At 51.8% G+C, this 22,038-nt stretch overlaps 2 protein-coding genes across 3 annotated transcripts; one reads left to right on the top strand and one right to left on the bottom strand.

The window, feature by feature from the left end:
- Nucleotides 1–47: 47 nt before the first annotated feature.
- On the top strand, nt 48–21,302 carry DNAJC30 (DnaJ heat shock protein family (Hsp40) member C30). Its single transcript, XM_081256310.1, has 3 exons — nt 48–1,249; nt 4,070–4,228; nt 21,229–21,302. Exon 1 carries the CDS (start codon nt 63–65, stop codon nt 747–749), a length of 687 nt encoding a protein of 228 aa, XP_081112436.1. The 5' UTR covers nt 48–62; the 3' UTR covers nt 750–1,249; nt 4,070–4,228; nt 21,229–21,302.
- Nucleotides 8,055–12,038, bottom strand: VPS37D (VPS37D subunit of ESCRT-I). Of its 2 annotated transcripts, none has more exons than XM_081256192.1 (4): nt 11,753–12,038; nt 10,277–10,448; nt 9,742–9,824; nt 8,055–9,129 (listed from the first exon to the last, which is right to left on the bottom strand). In XM_081256192.1, exons 1-4 carry the CDS (start codon nt 11,888–11,890, stop codon nt 8,767–8,769), a joined length of 756 nt encoding a protein of 251 aa, XP_081112318.1. In that variant the 5' UTR covers nt 11,891–12,038; the 3' UTR covers nt 8,055–8,766. The 2 variants fall into 2 exon arrangements, with proteins under 2 accessions (XP_081112318.1, XP_081112319.1); XM_081256193.1 differs by having other exon boundaries at nt 8,055–9,123.
- Nucleotides 21,303–22,038: the final 736 nt, after the last annotated feature.

The following is a 22,038-nucleotide window of genomic DNA, read 5'->3' as shown; positions in this document are numbered from 1 at the left end:
CGGAAAAACGCACGCCTCCCATTGGCCAGTTCATCTTGCACCGCCCGCCTGACTCATTCAAGATGGCTGCCCAGCGCGATGTGAGGTGGTCACGGCTATTACTGTGGAGGTTGTGGCAGGCCCGGGGGGTTCCACAAAACTTGGGATCGGGCCTGGGCCTGGGCCTAAAAGCGAGAACTTACTCCCGGAGCGACGGCCCGTACTCGCGCACGGCGCTCTATGAGCTGCTCGGCGTCCCCTCCACGGCCACGCAGGCGCAGATCAAGGCGGCTTACTACCGGCAGAGCTTTCTCTACCACCCGGACCGCAACGCCGGGAGCGCCGAGGCTGCCGAGCGCTTCACGCGCATCTCCCAGGCCTACGTGGTGCTGGGCAGTACCACCCTGCGTCGCAAGTATGACCGCGGCCTGCTCAGCGACGAGGACCTGCGCGGCCCCGGGGTCCGGCCCTCCAAGACGCCCGCCGCCGAGCCCGACTCGCCCCGCACCCAGCCGCCTGCCTCTCGGACCCAGGGCCGCGGTCAGGCCTCGTCGGGAGCCAACCGCACCATGTTCGACTTTGATGCCTTCTACCAGGCGCACTACGGCGAGCAGCTGGAGCGCGAGCGGCGCCTGAGGGCCCGGCGGGAGGCCCTTCGCAAGCAGCAGGAGGACCGGGCCAAGAAGGGCTTACGCTGGGACGAGACCCGAGACACGGCTTTATTCTTGGTTCTGCTCACAGTTTTCATCATCATGGGCTTTCGTTTTTAATCGGAGAGCGGAGGGAAGGGGAGCAGCCGCGCCACCGCCCCCCCCACCCCCAAGAAAACGGCCTTTCCTGTCTTCTTGAACCCGTTGCCTCCATTGTCTACTGTTGTCTACCTCTACTGGGGTCCGAAGGAACTGCTCTCCCCTTTCCCTTCCCCACCCGGCCAGCTTAGCCATTGACCTGCATATTCCTACCCCTCTGGTCCAGAAAAGGAGGCTTTTTGATGCCCAAGAAAAAGGCTCCCAATGAGGAGTCCCGAAAGCCCGAGTGTGAGGGGTTTCCTGGAGGCCCTGGGGTTCCTGCTTCCAGATGTCAATTTCTGGAACACTTGCTGTGGCTTTCCTGTAAAGCTCCGAGCAAGACTCGTCTGCTGCTGCCCCACGTGTGTAGCGTGGGGCTCCTCTGTAACCTTGAAATGTGCAATGTGACCAATTGCGACTGCCAAAAGAAAAATTCTGGGGTTATAAGAAACTTGTCTTTCTGTGAGTTCCCCAAGCCACAGGTGAGACCCAGTGTAGGGTAAAGATGTGATCTGTGGGAACCTGGCCATTCTTTGGTGGTCAGACCCCACTCCGCCTTCTGTTGGTGGTGAGTGGGAGTGGGAAAGAAAGCAAGGTCGTGAGCGTAAGGAATGAGCCTTCCTGTGCCCATGGTTATCTTATGTATGACCTCGGAGAGGTTACTCTGTGGACGTGATGGCAGAGGAGCAAATCGTTGGCTCTCTTTCGGTCTGTCACACTTGATTATCCATGTTCTAATAGGCTCAGTGATTAAAGTATGATGCCAGGGACTTCCCTGGCGGTCCAGTGGCTAAGACTCCGTGCTTCCACTGCAGGGGGCGCAGGTTCAATCCCTGGTTGGAGAACCAAGATCCCACATGCTGCAGCAGCAGGGGGGAATATATATATATATATATATATATATATATATATATATATATATATATATATATATATATATATATATATATATATATATAGTGCCAGTAGAGTCAGATTTGTCCTTGGGACACTGTGCCTGGCACCTGGGCATCCCTTGACCAGCCAGCCCCATTGCTAACTGTGCAGCTCCTCTCTTCCCAAAAATAGAGCAACAAACTGGGAGTTTTGAGTCACCTGAGTGTGGCCCAGCCTCCTGTTTCGCTGGCAGTGCTTATCGCAGGCCCTACAAGCCAAGTCCTTGAAACATGGCTACTTGAAGCTGTGGGAATTGGGGGAGTTTGAGTAGACCGGACTGTTGAGTAACAGGAGGCACAGGATGGAAGCGCACTTCCTTATTCAGAGCTGGCTGAGGGTTTTTTGGTTGTTGTTCGTTTCCTCTTTTCCTAATTGGTGCAGTGGGTTGTCACTTGGCTAGAGCTGTGGTAATCCAGTTCTCTTAACCGTGAATCACTGCACGTGGGGTGTGGCTTAGCTGTGAGATGGTGGGTACTCAGGTATGTACTGTGGAGCGTAAAGCTGTGGGGTAGGAAAACCTTTGCAGGAGATCTTCTACAAAGGTAAGGGCCTAAGTAGGTTCTGAACAAAGCCAGAGATGCTTTGCTATATTAACACCAATTCCTGCACTCAATCTTTCGTGGCAGTCCTTGGATACATTGGGAGAAACCCGTAGCTAGTGCAACTTGGTCTCTTGGGAACCATTCTGTTTTCTCTAGCCTTGGAGGTTGGAGGCAAACTCTTAGTGGCTTTGCAGTGACCATATGATTCAGTAGTAAAGATTTAAGCCTACTCTGGTTCAGACATGCTGGGCTCATGGAGCCTTGGTTTGGGGGCAAGGGCATATGTACTTTAAAAAAGAACATTTAATGTTATTATGTTTCATATCTGGAAAACAAGAGGGAAAGTCTTTTCAAACTGCAGGAAGTGAAGCTTAGTAAAAGGTACAGAGGCTGGTGATTCTCAACCAAGGAGTTGGGGCATAACAGAGTGTCCTTGGGGCAAGATTCTATCAACGTTTCGATCAAATGGGGTTGGGGTTCTTTTGGGTCTTGTTTGTAAAAGCACTAGTGGTCTGTGATAATCTGGGATCTTTCTCATGGGCTCTTTGACATAGATCTCTCAAGTTTGTTTTCTCTCAGTGAAGATCACAGTGAAGAACATTCCCTCGGGCCCCAGAACATGGAGATAGACCCAGAAGGTTTGGAGTGGTGGGGTCCAGACTCTGTGAAACTTCTGGAATACTCCATGCAACTCCAAACAGGGTAGTCAATAAAATTTATTAATCATCCAACTCTCAGCCTCTCCTTAGGCCTAGAACTAGGCCCACTCTATTCTATAGTGCCATCCTGCCTGCCTCTGGTTTTTGTTTTTGTTTTTTGCGGTACGCGGGTCTCATTGTTGTGGCCTCTCCCGTTGCGGAGCACAGGCTCCGGACGCGCAGGCTCAGCAGCCATGGGTCACGGGCCCAGCCGCTCCGCGGCATGTGGGATCTTCCCGGACCGGGGCACAAACCTGTGTCCCCTGCATCGGCAGGCGGACTCTCAACCTCTGCGCCACCAGGGAAGCCCTGCCTCTGTTTTTTTTAGGCCAGAACTAAACTCTGAGAGACCCCACTCCCTACTGTCCCTGAAACCCAATCTGGGCTCTTCATGGGAGGGGAGATGTGTGGGAGGCTTTTTGAAGGACCCTCCCCAGCTGGCTCCTGTTACATCATTTCTCCCTTTCTGGCCCCCCTGCAGTTGTCCTTTCTCAGCTTCTTACCTGCCCTGGGGAGGAGAGGCTAAACCAGGCCATGGACATTAGCCCCTGCCTTCTAGGGGCTGCTCCCCAGTTCCTGATAGAGGAGGAAGGTTGAGACATGGTCAGCTTCAGTCCCTTTTCTCCCTTTGGTCACAGACTGAAACAAAACTATAAGTTTGGACCTAGGAAGAGAGACTTTGGACAAGAGGGGCCCAGCTTGCTCCATGCTGTGCTCATTGGGTAAGGGGTGAAGAAGAGTACCAGGCTGAGTGAGCAGCACACACAGATCCTAAATGGGGAGACACGGACAAGAGGATAGGAATCAAAGGTGTACATGTCTAGGCAATTGTGATATTGTCTTTGGGCTTGATCAGGACTTCATTTTATTCCTCCTGAGCCTAACTGTTTTCCCCTCCATTGTCCTTTATTTATTGCTGGGTGAAAAGATCCTTTACACATTCCAGTGCTGAAGGAGTAAGATTTCTTGCTTCCTTCTGCGGTTCTGGCATTTCATTCGCTGAGTGCACCTTGCCCTCTGTAATGGTCCCAGCATGAGCCAAGGTGAATAAGAATAGCCTACCTTAGGCCAGTGAGTTGTCCATTGGTCATTACTGACCATGTATATATATCTCCATCCCTTATAGCCACAGCCTGAAGCTGAGACACCAAGGGTGGAGCCCAAGTGAGTGGCCACCACACCTGCTTGTGGAAAATGGCGAGGAGTAGGGGTCTTGTCTCGGGCCTTTGGGCTTCCAGGAATGTCACCAGATCCCATGAAGGGAGGCTGAGAGAAGGGACAGCTGGTAAGTAGTGGTGTTACTTCACTCTCTGGAGTTAAGTGCTCTCTCCTGGCCTTTGCCCTCCCAGTTCCTCAGCCCTGTGATGAGGTCACACACTGTCTCCTGCCTCTGAGCAGAACTGTAGAAGGCGCGCCTTGCCTGCCCTCAGCGGCTTGGCTCTCAGGCCGGCTTGGAGCCCTCGGGGCCATCAGGTTTGTGCAAAGCAGCTGGGGTCCCTCTGTTAGTGTTTTAGGGTGATAGCAAGACCTGAGTCTGGACCTCATGAACTTGCATATGCTGGGGATTGCTAGGTGCTCTCATCCCCCAGAAGCAGAGAGCTCACCTTCACCATCTGTTGTAAGGTCATAGCGTCACTATGGATCTAGCCATCTTGCCACTGTCTCTTAAGGCTATACAAACCTGGGGCCCCGTCGCTAGTCTTGAGGTGGGTTGGCCCTCCCATCCTGCCTCTGCCCTGTCAGTGTTCACATCCTCGGTCCTGGGAGGGGACTGCTGCTAGACAAAAGAAGGCCTGTTTCTGGAGGACGAAGAACTGACCGAGATTTGTGGTTCACAGGCCACAGCTGACCTGCACACAGCGTTTGGCTGCGGCTAGCACAGTGTCTTAACTTTAGGCAATATTCAAAACTTGGAAGACTTTGCATAAAAATCTAGATTTCTGACTTCTCTCAAAAGAATGAGAAAATGTGCCACCATTGAGCTTCCTCCCATACTTTCATGACCGCCCGGGAGAAGCTGTAAGGTCTGCCTTTCAGATAGGACCTTGCTCCCTGGGCTGCTGCACTCTCACCAGCAGAGGGGATGTGTCAGAGGTCGTGATGCACACACTTGCACCATTTTGCTCTTAGTAGAGAAATCTCTCTCTGTATCCCATGTCTATTAAGAGGAAAAACAGAAAAAAAGGGGGGGGGGTCATGCATTTCCAGGAAAATGGGGGAGGGTGTACTTTGTGGAAACAGCTGCTTTGCACTGTGACCTGGCCCCTACAGGCATTTGAATTTGCAGATCCCTGGGTTACCTCCTATGTTATTAAAAGAGCTCGCACTTTATGCAGGGAGGCAGAGTATAAGTCTTATTTTCATTGTGGGACAAGAAGAATCTTTTGAGAGGTCTACAGCAGCGGCAAGGTCCCAAACAAAGCCAGAGGTCCCTTGGTACAATAACACCGATTCCTGCACTCAATCTTTTGTGTAAAATCCTTGTATAAATTGGGATAAACCCTCAGCTAGTCCAACTTGGTCTCTTGGAAACGATTAGATTCTCTTTAGCCTGGGAGGTCAGGGGCAAGTTCTTAGTGATGGCTTTGCAGTGACCACATGATTCAGTGGTAAAGGTTTAGCTCAGTAAGCCTTGATGAGGGGGCACGCAAAAGTACATTTAATGTTACTATGTTTCAAATTTGGAAAACAAGGTGGGAGGCTTAGGAAAATATGCAGAAGCTAGTGATTTCCAAACAGGGAGGTACACAGACTTTCTTGAGGGGGAGGAGCACCTTGTTTTTATCAAAAAGGAGTGAGAGTTTTGTTATTTGGGCAATTTTTTTTTTTGGCTTTGTTGGGTCTTCGTTGCTGTGCGTGGGCTTTCTCTAGTTGCGGCGAGTGGGGGCTACTCTTCATTGTGGTGCACAGGCTTCTCAGTGCAGTGGCTTCTCTTGTTGCAGAGCACAGGCTCTAGGCACGGGGGCTTCAGTAGTTGTGGTTCGCGGGCTCTAGAGCACAGGCTCAGCAGTTGTAGTGCACGGGCTTAGTTGCTCCACTGCATGTGGGATCTTCCTGGACCAGGGCTCGAACCTGTGTCCCCTGCATTGGCAGGTGGATTCTTAGCCACTGAGCCACGAGAGAAGCCCTTTGGGCAATTTTTGGTTTTGGTTTGTAAAAGCACTGGTGGCCTGCAATAGGTAGGACCTTTCTCATGGGCCCCTTGAGGGTCTACCTCAAGTTTATTCTCTCTCACAGAGGATTATAGCCAGGAGCATTCCCTGGGACCCCAGACCTGGAAATAGAAAGTTCCAGAAGTGATCTGGCAGGAGAGCCCAGACTGCCTGGAACTTTCCAGAATATTCCATGTACCTTCAAGCAGAGGGGTTAATCAAGTTTATTAATCATCCAACTCTAAGCCTTTCCCATGGCCCAGAACTAGGCCCATTCCACTCTGGTGGTATCTATACCCACCTGCCTCAGGTCTTTGGTGTTTTTCATGCTGGAGCTGAATACAGAGGGGCCTCACTCCCTGCGTGCTCTAAAACTGAGTCTGAGCTCTTGAGGAAGGTGAGGGGTGTGGAAGGCCTTTTGAAGGGCCCCATCTGGTTCTCATGGTAATACTTTTCTCCCTTCCCAGTCCCTCCCTTGCCTGGGTCATTCCTTCCTCTTCTTCTTACCTGCCCTGGGGAGGGGAGGCTGAACCAGACTGTGGACATTAGCCTCTGCCTTGTAGAGGCCGCTCCCCAACTCACAATAGTGGAGGGAGGCTCAGGCATGACCACCATTAGCCCTTCTTCCTTTTGGTTACAAACAAAAAACTCCCTAGAAGCATGGACCAGAAGTGGGAGGCCAGGCCGAGAGAGGCCCGGCTTGCCCCAGGCTGTGTGGAGAATGTGGGAGGTCTTCTGGGGCTGTTCAGTCTTCTGTCATCTCAGGCAGGCACCTGGTGTCCTCCCCAGCGTCCCTTGTCTCCAGCACGTCAAGCGCTAGCAGTGAGGAGCAGGAGAGCCACGGCCACTGTGGGATGAAGCTTCTCAAGTGGGCACTCTCAGTGCTTTGCCCCTGCTGGGGGTGAATCCGACTGCACTTGAGGGGCTTCCAAGAGCTCGGGTGGGCCAGTCCCTCTAACTATTGCCTGTATTTCTTAAGAGCTCATCAAGCAGTCACTCAGGTGCTGCTCACTCATCTTTAGGGATGGGGGCCAGCCTACCAGAGCCATAGCACCCGTGGATCAAGGGCCTCATACTGAGCCAAAATCTGGCTCCCAGTGGTTTCCACCCCTTGGTCTTGACTCTAACGTCTCGCTCTACGTGAAGCAGTCCTTTAGAGACTCAAAGGCTAGACATCACGTACTTGTATGTAACACAGATCCCTCAACTGTTCCGTAGGGGACTTAGCCCCAATCCTCTTTCTCATTATACTCCAAAGGTGCTGTTTTGGGGTTCCCTTAGAGTTTAAAACTTCAGTAAAAAGTAAAGCCAAACAAGCAGTTGCCTCATTCTAGATGGTTATAGCCCCACTAACATGGACCAAGATCACATTAGCTTCTACAGCACTCTGACTGTCCCCTCTTACTTGCAGGACCTTCTGTGACTTCCTGCCAAACTTCCTCTCATTAGACTTGACCTAAGCTGATCCAAGACATATTCCCACTCTCCCATCTTCTTGTCCCACAGTCATCAGCCAAGCTGGCCACCTAATGTTTACCCGAGCTGAAGACAGGTAGCTTCAGCCCTATAGAACCCTCTCCATCACTCAGTGGGGATGGTCATTTGGCAGGCCAGAGAAGGAGCAGGTACCATCCTGATTGGGCTTACAGGCCACCCAGGAAAAGAAGGTGCATACAGGTGAGGCAGTTGGAGAACTGTGATGGAGCAGAGTGTGCTTCTGGCCAGAAGTGCTGGGAAGTTTAAGAGTTAGGGAAGACTCCCATGGGTTGGTAATCAGAGAAGGCTTCATGGAAGAGGCAGAAGCAGTGCTGGACCTGAAGGACAGCCGGGCTTTGGATGGGCAGAGAGGAGAGGAGGGCATCTCAAGAGTAGGAAGCACAGGAGCTGAGATGTGGAGGCTGCAACAGCAGAGTGGCTGGATGAGGGAGCAGAGAGGAGTCAGGCAGCATCGTCATCCTCATCATCACATTTATTGACGGCCCCTGGGAGGCGGGGCTGGGGACAGAACATACAAAGACAAGGACCTGCCCTCAAAAAGTTTCCATTCTAAGGAGACGGGGACAGAAAAATACAGAATGGTCTTTCCGGGGGAGGGCCCACTCTCACCTGGTGCAGGTCAGAAGCCCCTGGCCTACCTTGCCCCAGGGTCTGGAGCATGAGCCGGGCAGGTAATAGCCCCATGGCCCTGCCCCACAGCTGGGGCCTGACCACCTGGCTCCCAGGTGGTGGACCCCAGAACTGGGGGAAAGGTAGGCTCAGGACATGATGGAAAACACTCCTGTCAGCCTTGGCATTGTGCGAGCCTAGTGGAGTGGCAGGGGGCGATAGGCCCCCTAGGCAGGGCCCTTGAAGGAAGTGGGCATCTTCCCAGGCCCCCATGAGTAAAGTTCTTTCACTGGGGCTGGCCCATCACCCGGGAGGCCCCAGCCGGGGAGAAAAAAAAGGCGGAGTTTCCTCAGCGGCAGAGGCATAATACCCCGCCCACCCCACTCCCGGCCCTCTCTGGGCATCTTCCAGGTGACCCTCCTCCCCAGTTCAGCCTCCGGGGCCAGGGCCTGTCTAGGGCCAGGGGGAGGGGCCTGCCCCTCCCCCCACCCCGGCGGTGGGGGAGGAGGAGGAGCCACGCATCAAGTTTGTCTGGGCCCCCCAGTGGGGAGCCATACCCTGGATCCTACCGGTGGGGGGGCTCTGGCTGCGAGGGCCGAGGGCTCAGCAGAGGGGCTGGGCCTAGAGGGCACCCGGGGGAGCCCTTCAGCGGGGGCACTGGGCGGGAGTCCAAGGGGGGCAGGCTCCGGGGCACTGCTGGTGGCCCCCGGGCGGCCCCAGTGGGCAGGACAGCGGCAGCAGGGAAGGATTTGGGGGGATCCGCAGCAGCAGTGGGGGCTGGCTGGCCAGACCGCTCCCGGCGCCTCAGCAGCTCCTGCAGCTTCTCCGCCTGGGTCCGCCTCAGGTGGGCCAGGGCACGGCCTCGTTGGAAGGCGGGCAGGAAAGCCTCCAGGCTCTGCTCCCCCAGCAGCAGCTGCTCCATCTGCTCCTGGGACAGGAGGGAAAGGACAGTTTGGGAGGAACATGACCAAAGACTGAGGGCTGGTCCTCTCTCCTCCCACCCTGAATCCCTCCCGATGGCGACCACCCACAGCTCGGGCATGGGGCACCTAAGTTCCAGCCTGGGCCTGCCACTTGCTGAGTGACTGAGGATGAACGTCCTCTACTCTCAAGCCTTGATTTCCTTACTATCACCAGACCTGCTGGGCCAGGGATGAGGCGGGATCAGAGATGGAGACACACTTGAAGTAGACAGGTGTCTCTCATCAGGGCCAGGGCCCTCCTCCTCCACCTCTTCAACTCACTGAGCACTGTGCTCCCAACCCAGCACTGAGACATCTGTCCCAGCTCCTCTGTAGACCCAGCCTAAGCTGCCCTGAGATGTTCACAGGAAGTTGGGGGAAAAGTTACAGGTGGGGACGGTGGGCCTTGTGTCCAGTGAGGACAGCAATGCAGCGGGCACTCCTGGGAGCCAGGCACTCAGGGCAGGCTTCCTGGAAGGGGGGCTCTCAAGCCTGCAATGTAAGAATTGAGGGGAGGGGGATGATGATAGGATGGGACACCCCTCCCGGTCCCCAGGCCCAGCTGCCCCTTCTCTCACCTCAGCCTCCTGCTCAGCTTCTTCCAGCTCAGCCTGCAGCCAGCCCAGCGCGCAGTGGGGGCTCCAGCGGTGCATGCTCTCCTCTGAGGGCCACAGAGGGACAGAGTGAATTAGCCCCTGCCCTCAGGGCCTGTCACCCAGGGCCCAGACCTGACTCTCACTGACCCTGTGTGTGATTCTACGCTTCGCCTCCCCTCTCTGGAGCCTCAGTTTCCTCATCTGCACAACATGCCCGTCGGATCCATTTATGCTCCTCCCCCCCAGTCTTAGTCCGAAAGAGGGAGCAGGGCCTTTGTCTCCTAGAGCACCCCAGGCCCTTGGGTTTTGGGCCCCATTTTGGCCTCTGGAACCCAGCTCTACCCATCGACTGCTCACTTTCCCAACTCGGTAATTTTCCAGCAGTAGCACCCCTCAAACTTGCCTGGGGAATAGGTCTGCCCAAGTCCCAACCTTCAGAGCCTGGCACTTCCCAAGGCCACCCAGCCAGATGGCCAGCTGCCCCCCACCCCAGTCAGTTCTCCCAGCCGTCCCTCACCCAGTCGCTGCAGCTTGTCTGCACAGCTCTCGGCCACCTCCCGAAGCTCCTGGTACTTGATGGCCAGGGCAGCGCGGCCCATCTCCAGGCGGGGCCGCAGTGCCAGGTTCTCCTTGGCTAGAGCGTAGTTGGAGGCCAGGCATGCCTCGCGCTCCAGCTGCAGGCCCTGGAACTGCCGGCAGGGAAGAGCCCAGAGGCCCATTCAGGGAGTGTCTGCCCACGGCCACCTACTGCCACCCTGGGCGACAGTGCCCACGGGCCAAGCCGAAAGCACCCCAATCTCAGGATGGCGAGGGACGATAAGAGCCCAGACCCCGCTTTGCCTCAGTTTCCTCGTCCACAAAGTGAGCTAAAAACATCTATCTTATAGGGTTGTTGTGAGACTTAAGTGAGGAAAACTACGAAGGCCTCTACAAATGTTAGTTAATTTTTAATTTTCAATTAATATGTCTGCTCAGGTCCCCGAGGAGTCCCCCTCCTTCCTCTGTCCCATTTTCCATGCATGGGCAGCTTCCCTCTCATTCCAGGCCTTTGTCTGTTTCCTCCTCAGGTGTTTGTGCCGAAAACACTCCCACCCCCTGCTCTTACTCTCCAGTGATGTCTTCACCCTGTCCCTGCAAAGCACCCCCTCAAACCCCCCTCTCTTCCCTCGCACCCCCTCCTCTGCCCTCCAGTGGAATCCCCACACCCCAAGGAATACACACCCCCTTTTCCTCCCTGATCCCCTAGCACCTGCTCCCAGCTTTCCTTCTCTTGCAGAAAGCAGACCCCTTTCTTTCCTGGCCCTGGAGAACGCTATTTCCTTGTTACTAGGCGGGCCGAGCCTCCACTCCCTGCCCCTGGAGAACGCACTACCCTCCATCTGTCCCCTATAGGATGCACACGCCCCTCCTGCCTGCCTCCCTCCAATGTACACTTTCCCTTTCTGCCCCCCCGCAGACAACCAGCCCGGGCCTATCTCCTGTGAAATATACAACTTTCTCTTATGGTGGCCTATGGAATACACGCCTCAGCTTTCAGTACCCCTCCCCACCGGAAGACATAAAGCCCCCTCTTACACCCCCAGACCACGGACGCCCTCCCAACGGCCCCCCCAGGTGTCACACAGGCCCCTAGTTCTCCCCATGGAAGGCGCCTCCCCTTTCTGGCCCTACAGAACGTGGGTGTGCGAACCAGGGCCCCCACAAACAGCCGCCCCGCGCCCCCCGGAACACACCTCCCTGGAGCAGCCGCTGTAGGACACGCCTCGCGGCCATCCCGGGGGGTGCACGGGCGCCTCCCTTGGTCTCCGGCGCCCCACCCGCCCCAGGCCAGCTCAGGGCGCCCCCTCCCCCGGGGGCGGCTCCGCCGGGCCCACTCGTACATGCCAGGCTCCGGAGGCCCCTCGGCCCGGCCGGCGCGGCCCTTCGGTCGGTTGGCAGGTCCGGCAGGCCGCGGCCCGTCCCCCGCGCCCCCCGCCCGCGCCCCCCGCGCTACCTTCCTGCTGAGCCGCACGATCCGGTCCAGCTTGGGCTCATCCTGAAGCAGGTCCCGGAGCTGCCCGGTGCTGAGGATCCCAAAGCGCCCCGGGCTGCCGGGCTCCGGCCCCGCCCGCGCCGCCCGGGCCCGGTACATGCCGCCCGCCCGCGCCCCCAGCTCGGCTGCTGGCTCGGCCCGCTCGGCCCGCTCCGCCCCGGCTCCGCTCCGCTCCGGCTCCGGGATCCGGCTGGGGCTCTGGCTCCGGCAGCGCGCGCCGCTCCGCCGCTAGAGGGCGCCCCGCCCGCTCTTAAAGGGGCCGCGGCGTGGAGGCTGGGGGTGGGGTGGGGAGGGGGCAAGCCGCGCCTCTTTCCACCCCGGCCGAGCCGCGCCTTGCCGCGCCTCCCGCATCCGCAGATCGCCTGGCAACCCATCCTCTTCACGCCGTCCGGATATCTAAGGCGCCTCTCCTTTGCTCTCCTCCCGGCCATCATTCACCACGCCCCCAGGCGCGGACTCTCCCACCCCAGGCCTTTACAGTTTGCAAGGCTATTTCACATTTACCCCGTGAATTCGCACAATTTTCTGAATTTGGCCGGGTGCCAGGAGCTCCTGCCCGCTGCTAACTTGGACAAGTCATTCACTTCCCCCAGCCTCAGTTTTCCTTTCCATAAAATAGGATGATGATAACACAATGTGAGGATTAGAGGTAGTGAATGTTGTGTCCCTTACCTGTAGTTAAATGAATACCTAATACGAGTTATTGTTATTTTAAAGATGAAGGAACAGATTCTCAGAGATGATGTCACCTCCCCAAAGTCACATTACAAGTAAACGACAGACAATCTCAGTTCTTCCTGTATGTGCAGTGTCCACGGAGCACACGATGCCTCCATGCTGGGCACTGGGCTGGGCCCTGTCGGGACATTGTCTCTACCCTCTAAGAGCTCATGGATTAAGTCAGAGTCACATTCTCACTCAGCTTACTTTAGTACAAGACAGAATGGTGGGTGTCATGGCTTGATGTCTTCCTTTGTGAGTCCCATGTGATGCCTGAAGATGTCATGTACCTTATCTTCACAACTAGGCTTGGCCAGTGCCATTGTCAGGAAACAGACACTCAGAGATTGTCACCTGTCTAAAATCAAACAGTAGCGAGTGAGCTTTTTCCACTTCACCACACTACTAAAAAAGCACCAAGGTGGCACCAGGGCACAGAAAGGCTCACCAGCAGAGGTGACATTTGAGCTGGGTTTTGAGGGATGAATAGGAGTTCTGAAGTTGAAGGAGAAAATAGTGAAACCAAAGAGAAGTCCATAAGCCAAGGCATAGAAACTGAAAGTGCCCAACAAGGACTTTCTCAATCCAGCAAGAGCACAGGGGGCGTGGTGGAGATGTCTGAGAAAGAGAAAACTGATGGAGTGGGGCAAGACAGACTTGCTGATACACTGTGAAGGCAACACTTCTTCCACATTTTTATGGCAACTGAAATTTGGTTTTCCTTTTCAAGACTCAGCTGGAACATCACCACCTCCAGGAAGCCCTCTCTACCTCCCCAGGCTGCATTGTGTGCCCCACAGTCCCTGATGTCCCTCCACCACGGTCCTGGGTATTATCAAGAGCTCTTCCACACTTCCCAGTTTCCTGGCTATGATCTCCCTGGTTCTGATCTGCATCCTCCAGACCCACTGTTTCCACTAAGCTTCCAGGGGTCTCCTAGACACTCCCCCTGTCCGGCCCTCCTTTGGCTGGGCAAGAGGCAGTCTTCACTCTAAGAGGCCCTGGTGAGATCTGATGGGAGCTCCTGCCTTGGCTTGTCCCCTCTTCATCACCAATCCCCCTTTGTTCAGCCCAGTGGGCCCCCTGTGGAATCCCACAACAACGGCCCCTGTGAACCTTCCCTACACTCCTCAGACCTCCTACACCCAGTCCTACCCCCTCAGTAGGTGACTCCACTGCCCATCACATGGGAGAGCTTCTGCCACTTCCTGCCCCACCTCTTTGGATCTTCTCTGCACCTGCCCCAGTGCCCTTTCTTCTCTCCTTCCTCCAGGAGGAGGAGCCTCCCCTCATTCCAAAGCCAGCCCAGGTACCCTTGCTGTGGGTCTCACCTTCACCTGCCCCTCCAGGATGCCTCCCCCACTGTGGTAGTTATGTCTCTTTCTTTGTCTCTTTCACCTTTAATTTCTGCCTTTAGACTGATACCTTCCTTTCACCACCCCCACCCAATATTTTGAAAGTACCCTGTTATGAACTGAGTACTTCCCCCCAAAACTGATATGTCAAAGCCCTAACCCCAATGTAATGATATTTGGACATGGGGCCTTTGGGAGGTAATCAGGTTTAGATGAGGTCATGAGGATGGGGCCTGATGATGGGATGGGATTAGTGCCCTTATAAGAAGAGGAAAAAAGACCAAAGTTCTCTCTCTCTCCACCAGTGTGAGGTCACAGCTAGAAGGCCACTGTCTGCAAACCAGGAAGAGAGCTCTCACCAGAAGCCAGATCTGCTGGCACCTTGATCTTGGGCTTTCCAGCCTCCAGAATTATGAGAAATAGGTATCTTTTGTTTCAGCCACCCAGTGTGTGGTATTTTGTTATGGCAGTCCAAGCCTACCAACATACCATCTAGACTCTGTACTCCCTGCATCCATTTCCTCATACCCGCCCCCGACTTATTCCTTGACTCAGTCTGACTTCACCGCCCCCACCACCACCACTCCAAGCGCACTGCACTAGCCAAGGTCATGGACTGCTTCTTACTGCCAGGGCCCTTCTTTTTCACATTCAACGCCATTGACCATCATCTCTTTCTTGACCGCATAGCAGTCAGAGCCCAGACATTTCACAGGTGTCAAGTTGGCAAAAATTAAAAAGTCAGATAATATCAAGTGTTGGTGAGGATGGGAAGTGACAGGAATGCTTTTGTACTGCTAGTGGGAGAGAGAATCAATTCACTTTGGAGGGCAGTTTGACAAACTCGTAATTCAAAGGTGTTCGTATCACACTACCCAGCTGTTCCCCTCTGCAGTGGACAGAATAATAGACCCCAAAGGTGTCCACATCCTAATCCCTGGAACCTGTGAACATGTTACCTTCCATGGTGAAAGGAACTTTGCAGATGTGATTAAATCAAGGATCTCGAGATGGAGAGATTATCCTGGATCATCCAGGTGGGGCCAGTGTAATCACAAGGGTCCTTATAAGGGGGAGGCAGGAGGGTCAGAATCAGAGAAGGAGGTGTGACAGTAAAATCGGAGGGTCAGAGTGAGAGAGAAATTTGAAGACACTACGTTGCTGGCTTTGAAGATGGAGGAAGAAGCCACGAGCAGGCAGCCTCTAGAAACCAGAAAAGACAAGGAAATTGATTCTCCTTTGCAGACTCCAGAGAGAGTGCGCCCCTGCCAATACCTTAATTTCAGCCCAGTGAAACCCATTTCAGACTCCTGACATCCAGAAATGTAATGTGTTGTTTTAAGGCACTAATTTGGTAATTTGTTACAGCAGCGATCGGAAACTAACACAAACTCCTAGGAATTTTCTCTCTCTTGGACTAGGAGACAAGAACGGGAATGTTTGCAGTGGCTCTACTTGTAATGATGAAAAACTGGAAACAACCCAAATGTCCAATACAGTGGAACACTTCATACTACACAGCAACAGAAATGGGCAAATTACAGCTACACATGTCAACTTGGCTGAATCTCACAAACAATACAGTGAAAAAAAGACAGCCTCAGAAGACTACATTCAGTATAATACTGTTTATGTAAAGTTTAGAAACATGCAGAACCGAACTTTATATTATTGCTTGGAGGTACGTACAAAGTAAAAGTACAAGAACAATAAATACCAAATTCAGCAGTGTGGCTGTCTGGCAGAACAGGGATGGAATCGGGGAGGAGACAGAGGGGACTTCAATGGCATTAAGAGATAGTTCAGTTCTTAGGCTGAGTGAGAGTACACAGGTGTGCACTGTATTATTCGTTATATTAATACTTTGGGGTAAGCCTGAAAACTTCTATATAAAATTAATAATTGTTAGGGTCAATTTTTAGACCTTAGCTTTGAAGTCAGACAGACCCGGGTCCCATTCTGACCTCTGCCACTTCCTATGTGACCAAGAGCAAAGTCCTTAATTCCCTGAATCTCAATTATATCATCTGTAAAACGGGTAGTTGAAGGATTAGGTGACTTGATATGTGTCTACCACAATGCCTGGCACTTAGTCAGTTCTCCGAAAACAGCAACTGCAATGGGTTCCTCTTTCTAGAAATGATCCATTGGATTTAATTTATGGGGTACCTACTGTCTTCCAGGGGCTGACTGGAGAAAGAGAACACTTCATCTTCATGGTTCTGCTCCCTGATTCAGTCTTTTAAAAAAAAAAAAAAAATTTATTTATTTATTTATTTATTTTTGGCTGCATTGGGTCTTTGTTGCTGCACGCGGGTTTTCTCTAGTTGCGGAGAGCGGGGGCTACTCTTCCTTGCGGTGCGCGGGCTTCTCATTGCAGTGGCTTCTCTTGTTGCAGAGCGTGGGCTCTAGGCTTGTGGGCTTCAGTAGTTGTGTCGCGAGGGCTCAGTCGTTGTGGCTCGCGGGCTCTAGAGCGCAGTCTCAGTAGTTGTGGCGCACGGGTTTAGTTGCTCCACGGCATGTGGGATCTTCGAAGATCAGAGCTTGAACCCGTGTCCCCTGCATTGGCAGGCGGATTCTTAACCACTGTGCCACCATGGAAGCCCAATTCAGTCTTTAAATTCATTACTCTCCAAGGATTCAATCACCACCCCCTCAAAAAAAAAAGTAGCTTTATTGAGATACATGCCATACAATTCAACAATTCAAATTGTACAATTCAATGGTTTTTGGTATATTCACAGAACTGTGGATCCATTGGCACAATTTTAGAACATTTTCATTGCCCCCAAAAAGCAGCTCTGTGCACATTAGCAGTGACTCCCCATTTCCCCCAGATCCCACCCCGACCACCAGCCCCAGGCAACTAAGCTACTTTATGTCTCTATAGATTTGCCTGTTCTGGACATTTCATACTAATGGAATCCTATAATATGTGGTCTTTTGTGACTGGTTTCTTTCATTTAATATAATTTTTAAAATAAATTTATTTGTTTGTTTATTTTTGGCTGCGTTGGATCTTCGTTGCTGCATGTCAATATTTCAATATTTCCTTCCTTTTTAAGGCCAAATTATATTCCATTGTATATCTATTGATTCCTTTTTATACCAAATAATATTCCATTTTATGTATATACCACAATTTGTTTATCCACTCATCAGTTGGTGAACATTGGGGTTGTTTGATCTTTTGGCTATTATGAATAATGCTGTTATAAACATTGGCATACAAGTTTTTATGTGACATGTTTTTTCCTCTTGCTTATATACCAATGAGTGGGTATATGATAATTCCATGTTTAATCTTTCTGAGGAAAGGCCAGACTGTTTTCCAAAGCAGTTGCACCATCTTACACTTGCACTAGCAATGTATGAAGTTCCAATTTCTTCACCAACACTTGATATTGTCTATCTTTTTTTCTTATAACTCTCCTAGTGGGTGTGAAGTGTTATCTCATGATTTCAATTTTGCATATCTCTGGTGACTAATGATGTTCACCATCTTTCATGTGCTATTGGTCATTTTTATATCTACTTTGGGGAAAAGCCTATTCAGACACTTTCCTCATTTTTCAGTTGGTTATTGGTCTCTTTATTTTTTTTAATTAATTAATTTAATTTAATTTATTTTTGGCTGTGTTGGGTCTTCTTGCTGCACACGGGCTTTCTCTAGTTGTGGCAAGCAGGGGTACTCTTCATTGCGGTGCGTGGCCTTCTCATTGTGGTGGCTTCTTTTGTTGCGGAGCATGGGCTCTAGGTGCACGGGCTTCAGTAGTTGTGGCACATGGGCTCAGTAGTTGTGGCTCACGGGCTCTAGAGCAGAGGCTCAGTAGTTGTGGCACACGGGCTTAGTTGCTCCGTGGCATGTGGGATCTTCCCGGACCAGAGCTCGAACCTGTGTCCCTTGTATTGGCAGGCAGATTCTTAATCACTGCACCACCAGGAAAGTCCCATGTCTCTTTATTTTTGAGTTGTAAGAGTTCTTTATATATTCTGGAAACTAGTCCTTTATCAGATATATGGTTTATAATTTTCTCCCATTCTGTAGGTCGTCTTTTCACTTTCTTGATGGTGTCCTTTTCTTTCTTTTTTTTTTTTTTTTGCTGTACGTGGGCCTCTCACTGCTGTGGCCTCTCCCGCCGCGGAGCACAGGCTCCGGACGCGCAGGCCCAGCGGCCACGGCCCACGGGCCCAGCCGCTCCGCGGCACATGGGATCCTCCCAGACTGGGGCAGGAACCCACGTCCCCTGCATCGGCAGGCAGACTCTCAACCACTGCGCCACCAGGGAAGCCCCGATGGCGCCCTTTGATGCACAAAAGTTTTTATGAAAAGTCTGATGAAGTACAATTTATCTATTTTTTTCTTTTGTTGCTTGTACTTTGGCATCATATCTAAGAAACCATTTTCTAATTCAAGATCATAAAGATTTATTATACCTTTATGTTTTCTTCTAAGGGTTTTATAGTTTTAGCTCTTCCATTTTGGTCATTGATCCATTTTGAGTTAGTCTTTGTATATGGTGTGAGGTAGGGATCTGACTTCATACTTTTGCTTGTGGATATCCAGTTATCCCAGCACACACACACACACACAGACACACACACACACACAGATCCCTTTTAAAATCTGGACCTCAGGACTTCCCTGGTGGTGCAGTGGTTAAGAATCCGCCTGCCAATGCAGGGGACACAGGTTCAAGCCCTGGTCTGGGAAGATCCCACATGCTGTGGAGCAACTAAGCCCATGCGCCACAAATACTGAGCCTGCGCTCTGGAGCCCGTGAGCCAGAACTACTGAGCCCACGCACTGCAACTACTGAAGCCCACACACCTACAGCCCATGCTCCGTGACGAGAGAGGCCACTGCAATGAGAAGCCTGCACACCACAACGAAAAGTAGCCCCTGCTCACCATAACTAGAGAAAGCCCACGTGCAGCAACGAAGACCCAATGCAGCCAAAAATATAAATAAATTAATTAATTTTTTAAAAAGTTCTTTTATGTTCTTTTGTAATCACTCCCTCCAGTCTCTCCCACACCCCTCAACTCCATCCCCAGATAACCCTGATCTGCTTCCTATCACTGCAGGTTAGACTGCATTTTTGAGAATTTTACATAAATGGAATCATACAGTGTATACTATTTTTCTTATTTGGCTTCTTTCACTCAGAATAATTCTTTTTTTATTCATCCAGACTGTTGCATTTATCAGTTTGTTCCTTTTTATCTCAGTATAATATTTCATTGTATGGATATACCACAATTTGTTTACCCATTCGCCTGTTGCTGGACCTTTTGATTGTTTCCAGTTTAAGGCTTTTTTTTGTTTTTCAGTTTAAGGCTTTTACAAACAAAGCTGCTATTAACATTGCATATGTCTTAGTATGGACATAGCCTTTCATTTTTCTTGACTAAATACCTAGGAATGAAATGACTGGGTCAGGTGGTAGGTGTCTGTTTAACATTTTAAGAACCGCCAAACAGTTTTCCAAACTGTTTTAACATACCCACCAGCAGTATCTGAGTTCCAGTTACTCCATATTCTTACCAACACTTTATATGCTTACTCTTTTTCTTTTTAGCCATTCTAACGGGTGTGGAATTCCTTTGTTTTGTTAAAAATAGTTTTGGTATATAGACACAGGAGTCTAAACAACAGATCATTTGTAGCTGTTTTGAACCTCATAAAAAGTGAAGGCTCTGACTTCAGCTGTCTTATCTTTCTGCTGAAGGGGACACTCTCCTACCATATTATGAACATGTTCCCACAAGCACGGGGCTAGGTACACGGGAGGTGTCAATCCAGGCTGAAGAAATAAGCAGCCTGATACCCCCAGCAGCCTCAGAGCTCCACCATCTTCCTTGTGAGAGGCTCAGACATTACCTGCCATCCTGAGGACAGCAGCCTCCTGGATGTCACCCCACAGCAACCCTTCGATGCACTATCTCCCACCTCTGCCCACAGTCAGTTTCCCCCATGCCCCCTTATTTGATTTAGACAGTCAGCATCCTACCAGGCACTTAGGCTCAAATCAGGAAAGCCTTTCTCACCCCTAAACCTTTGACCTGTCGACAAATCCTCTTCACCCAATTCTGCCGACATTTACAAGTGTGTTATTTTGTTAACAAAGGTCCTGTTCTGGGGCTGGATCTAGAGTTGAATGAGACCCAAGACCTTTGGCAAAGTGACAGTCAGTCCCTTCAGCTGGGCAAGTCCTCCCTCCACCTCCCCAAGGCAGTTGTGCAGTCCTGGCCCAGCTGAGGCAGACATGCCACTCCTGGGCTGAGTGCCCCCTCCCCTCTTTTATGGCTCCCTGTCCTCTCCCGGATGGGGTCTACATTTCTTTGTCTAATGTCTGTGTTCCTCTATGATTTTCTTCCTTTTTCCTTTTCCCCCATCTCATACTTGCCTATAGACCCCCTTCCAGTCAAGCCAGACTCTTGACTATTCCCCAATCTCACACTGCATCTCTACACCTCTCCTGCCTTTGCCCAAGACGTCCCTCTACCTAGAATGCCCTTTATGGGAATTCCCTAGTGGTCCAGTGGTTAGGACTCCATGCTTTCACTGCTGAGGGCCCGGGTTCAATCCCTGGTCGGGGAACTAAGATCATGCAAGCTGCGTGATGTGGCCAAAAATAAAAATAAAAAGAATGCCCTCCCTCCCAATGCCTTGTCCTAAAACTACTGAAGAACTGACCCATCCTTTTGGCCTAGCACACACCTCCTCCTCCACAGGCAGAATCAGTCCTACCTTCCCAGCACACTCTGTCCCAGCCCTGATCCCAGCCTGACCTGTACCAGAGTCATTAAAGACTCACACATCCCCACTCCTTGCTAGACTCGAGGTCCCCTGTGAGACAGAGTTTGTGTCATTTTTCCAATCCCAGCCCCCAGCACAGGCTCTATTACATGGCCGGTGCAGGGCCAGGACACCTGGACTCAAATTTCACTGTATGAACCTCAGACAAATTACTCAGTATCTCTGTGCCTCTGTTTCCTCATCTGTAAAATAAGGAAAAACACCCACCCCATTTGGTTGTTGAAGGGATTCAATGAATAAACCCACATAAAGGGCTTAGGAAGTGTAGGCAGGACCCTGGCAAGTGGTCAGGGCTTGACAAATCTTAGCTAGAAATGGTAGTAATTTGTTGCTGAAATGAGACCCTGTCCTCACTCTATAGAATCTTCATATAAAGGGGGAGATATCTTCTACTTATCTTCAGGAGACTTCCTTAAATGAGGAGACCCCCAACCCTCCCCAGTTTCCATTAAGGGAGGGGGAGCCATCCACCAGAGTCATTTAACTCACCTCCCTTCTTTCTCAGCGTCAAAGTAACCATGAACGTCCTCCTCCTTCAGGAAACCTTCCAGGATTGGACTGCCTCAAGGAACTTCTGCTTCCCTCTGTCTTTCTCTGATGTGAAGGCCATCCTCTCCACCCTGCTTCCCATCTTCACCTTGCTCTCCTCTTATTCTGCAAGGGATGTAACATCCTCCAGACCACTTCCAGGTCAACCTGAGGTTTTTCTGTAAGTGTAGCTGGAGCTAAGAGGGGCCCTGGAGAGAGAAGATCCTGTCGGAACTTCCCTGCCTCCCCTGTTTTACATATGGGTAGGCTAAATCTAGGATGCTCAGTTAAATCTGAATTTCAGATAAACAGTATGAATAATCTTTTAGTATAAGTATACCCCCAATATTGCATGAGACATACTTAGACTTAGTGGTGGGGTTCAGGGAGAGGGCAGAGGCATAGGAGGAGACAGGCACCCAGGGGAGAGAAAGGAGGTCAGAAAGAGGTTCCAGGAGGAACCGGGAGCTCAGGGAGGGTAAAGGGTGTGGAGGGGGAGGGCTCCATACGGGGCGGGGTGTGTGAGAAGGGGAGGGCTGCTCAAGGAATGGGAGTGGGGATCGGTGAGGACGATGGGAAATCAGGGAGAGAGAGCAGGTCTCAGAGGCAGGAGGAGGCTCAGGTCGGGGCACGAGTGGAGCTGGCGCTCAGGGAATGAATGGGGCTCGGTGAGCAGGATGGGAACTCAAGAGAGAAGAGGGGCTGCGGCTCAGGGCGTAACCGAGGCTGTCCCAGGCTCTGCCTCTGCCCACCTGGGCCTGGCTCCTCACCTGTGGCTCCTCCCTTCTCCAACCCAGCCCGCGGGTTGGGAGCCGGGCACT

This window comes from Mesoplodon bidens (assembly GCF_964165515.1).
Source record: "Mesoplodon bidens genome assembly, chromosome: 15".
In the NCBI taxonomy this organism is placed as follows: domain Eukaryota; kingdom Metazoa; phylum Chordata; class Mammalia; order Artiodactyla; family Ziphiidae; genus Mesoplodon; species Mesoplodon bidens.
Note: the sequence above shows the minus strand (reverse complement) of the source record. Positions and strands in the feature narration are given on the sequence as shown.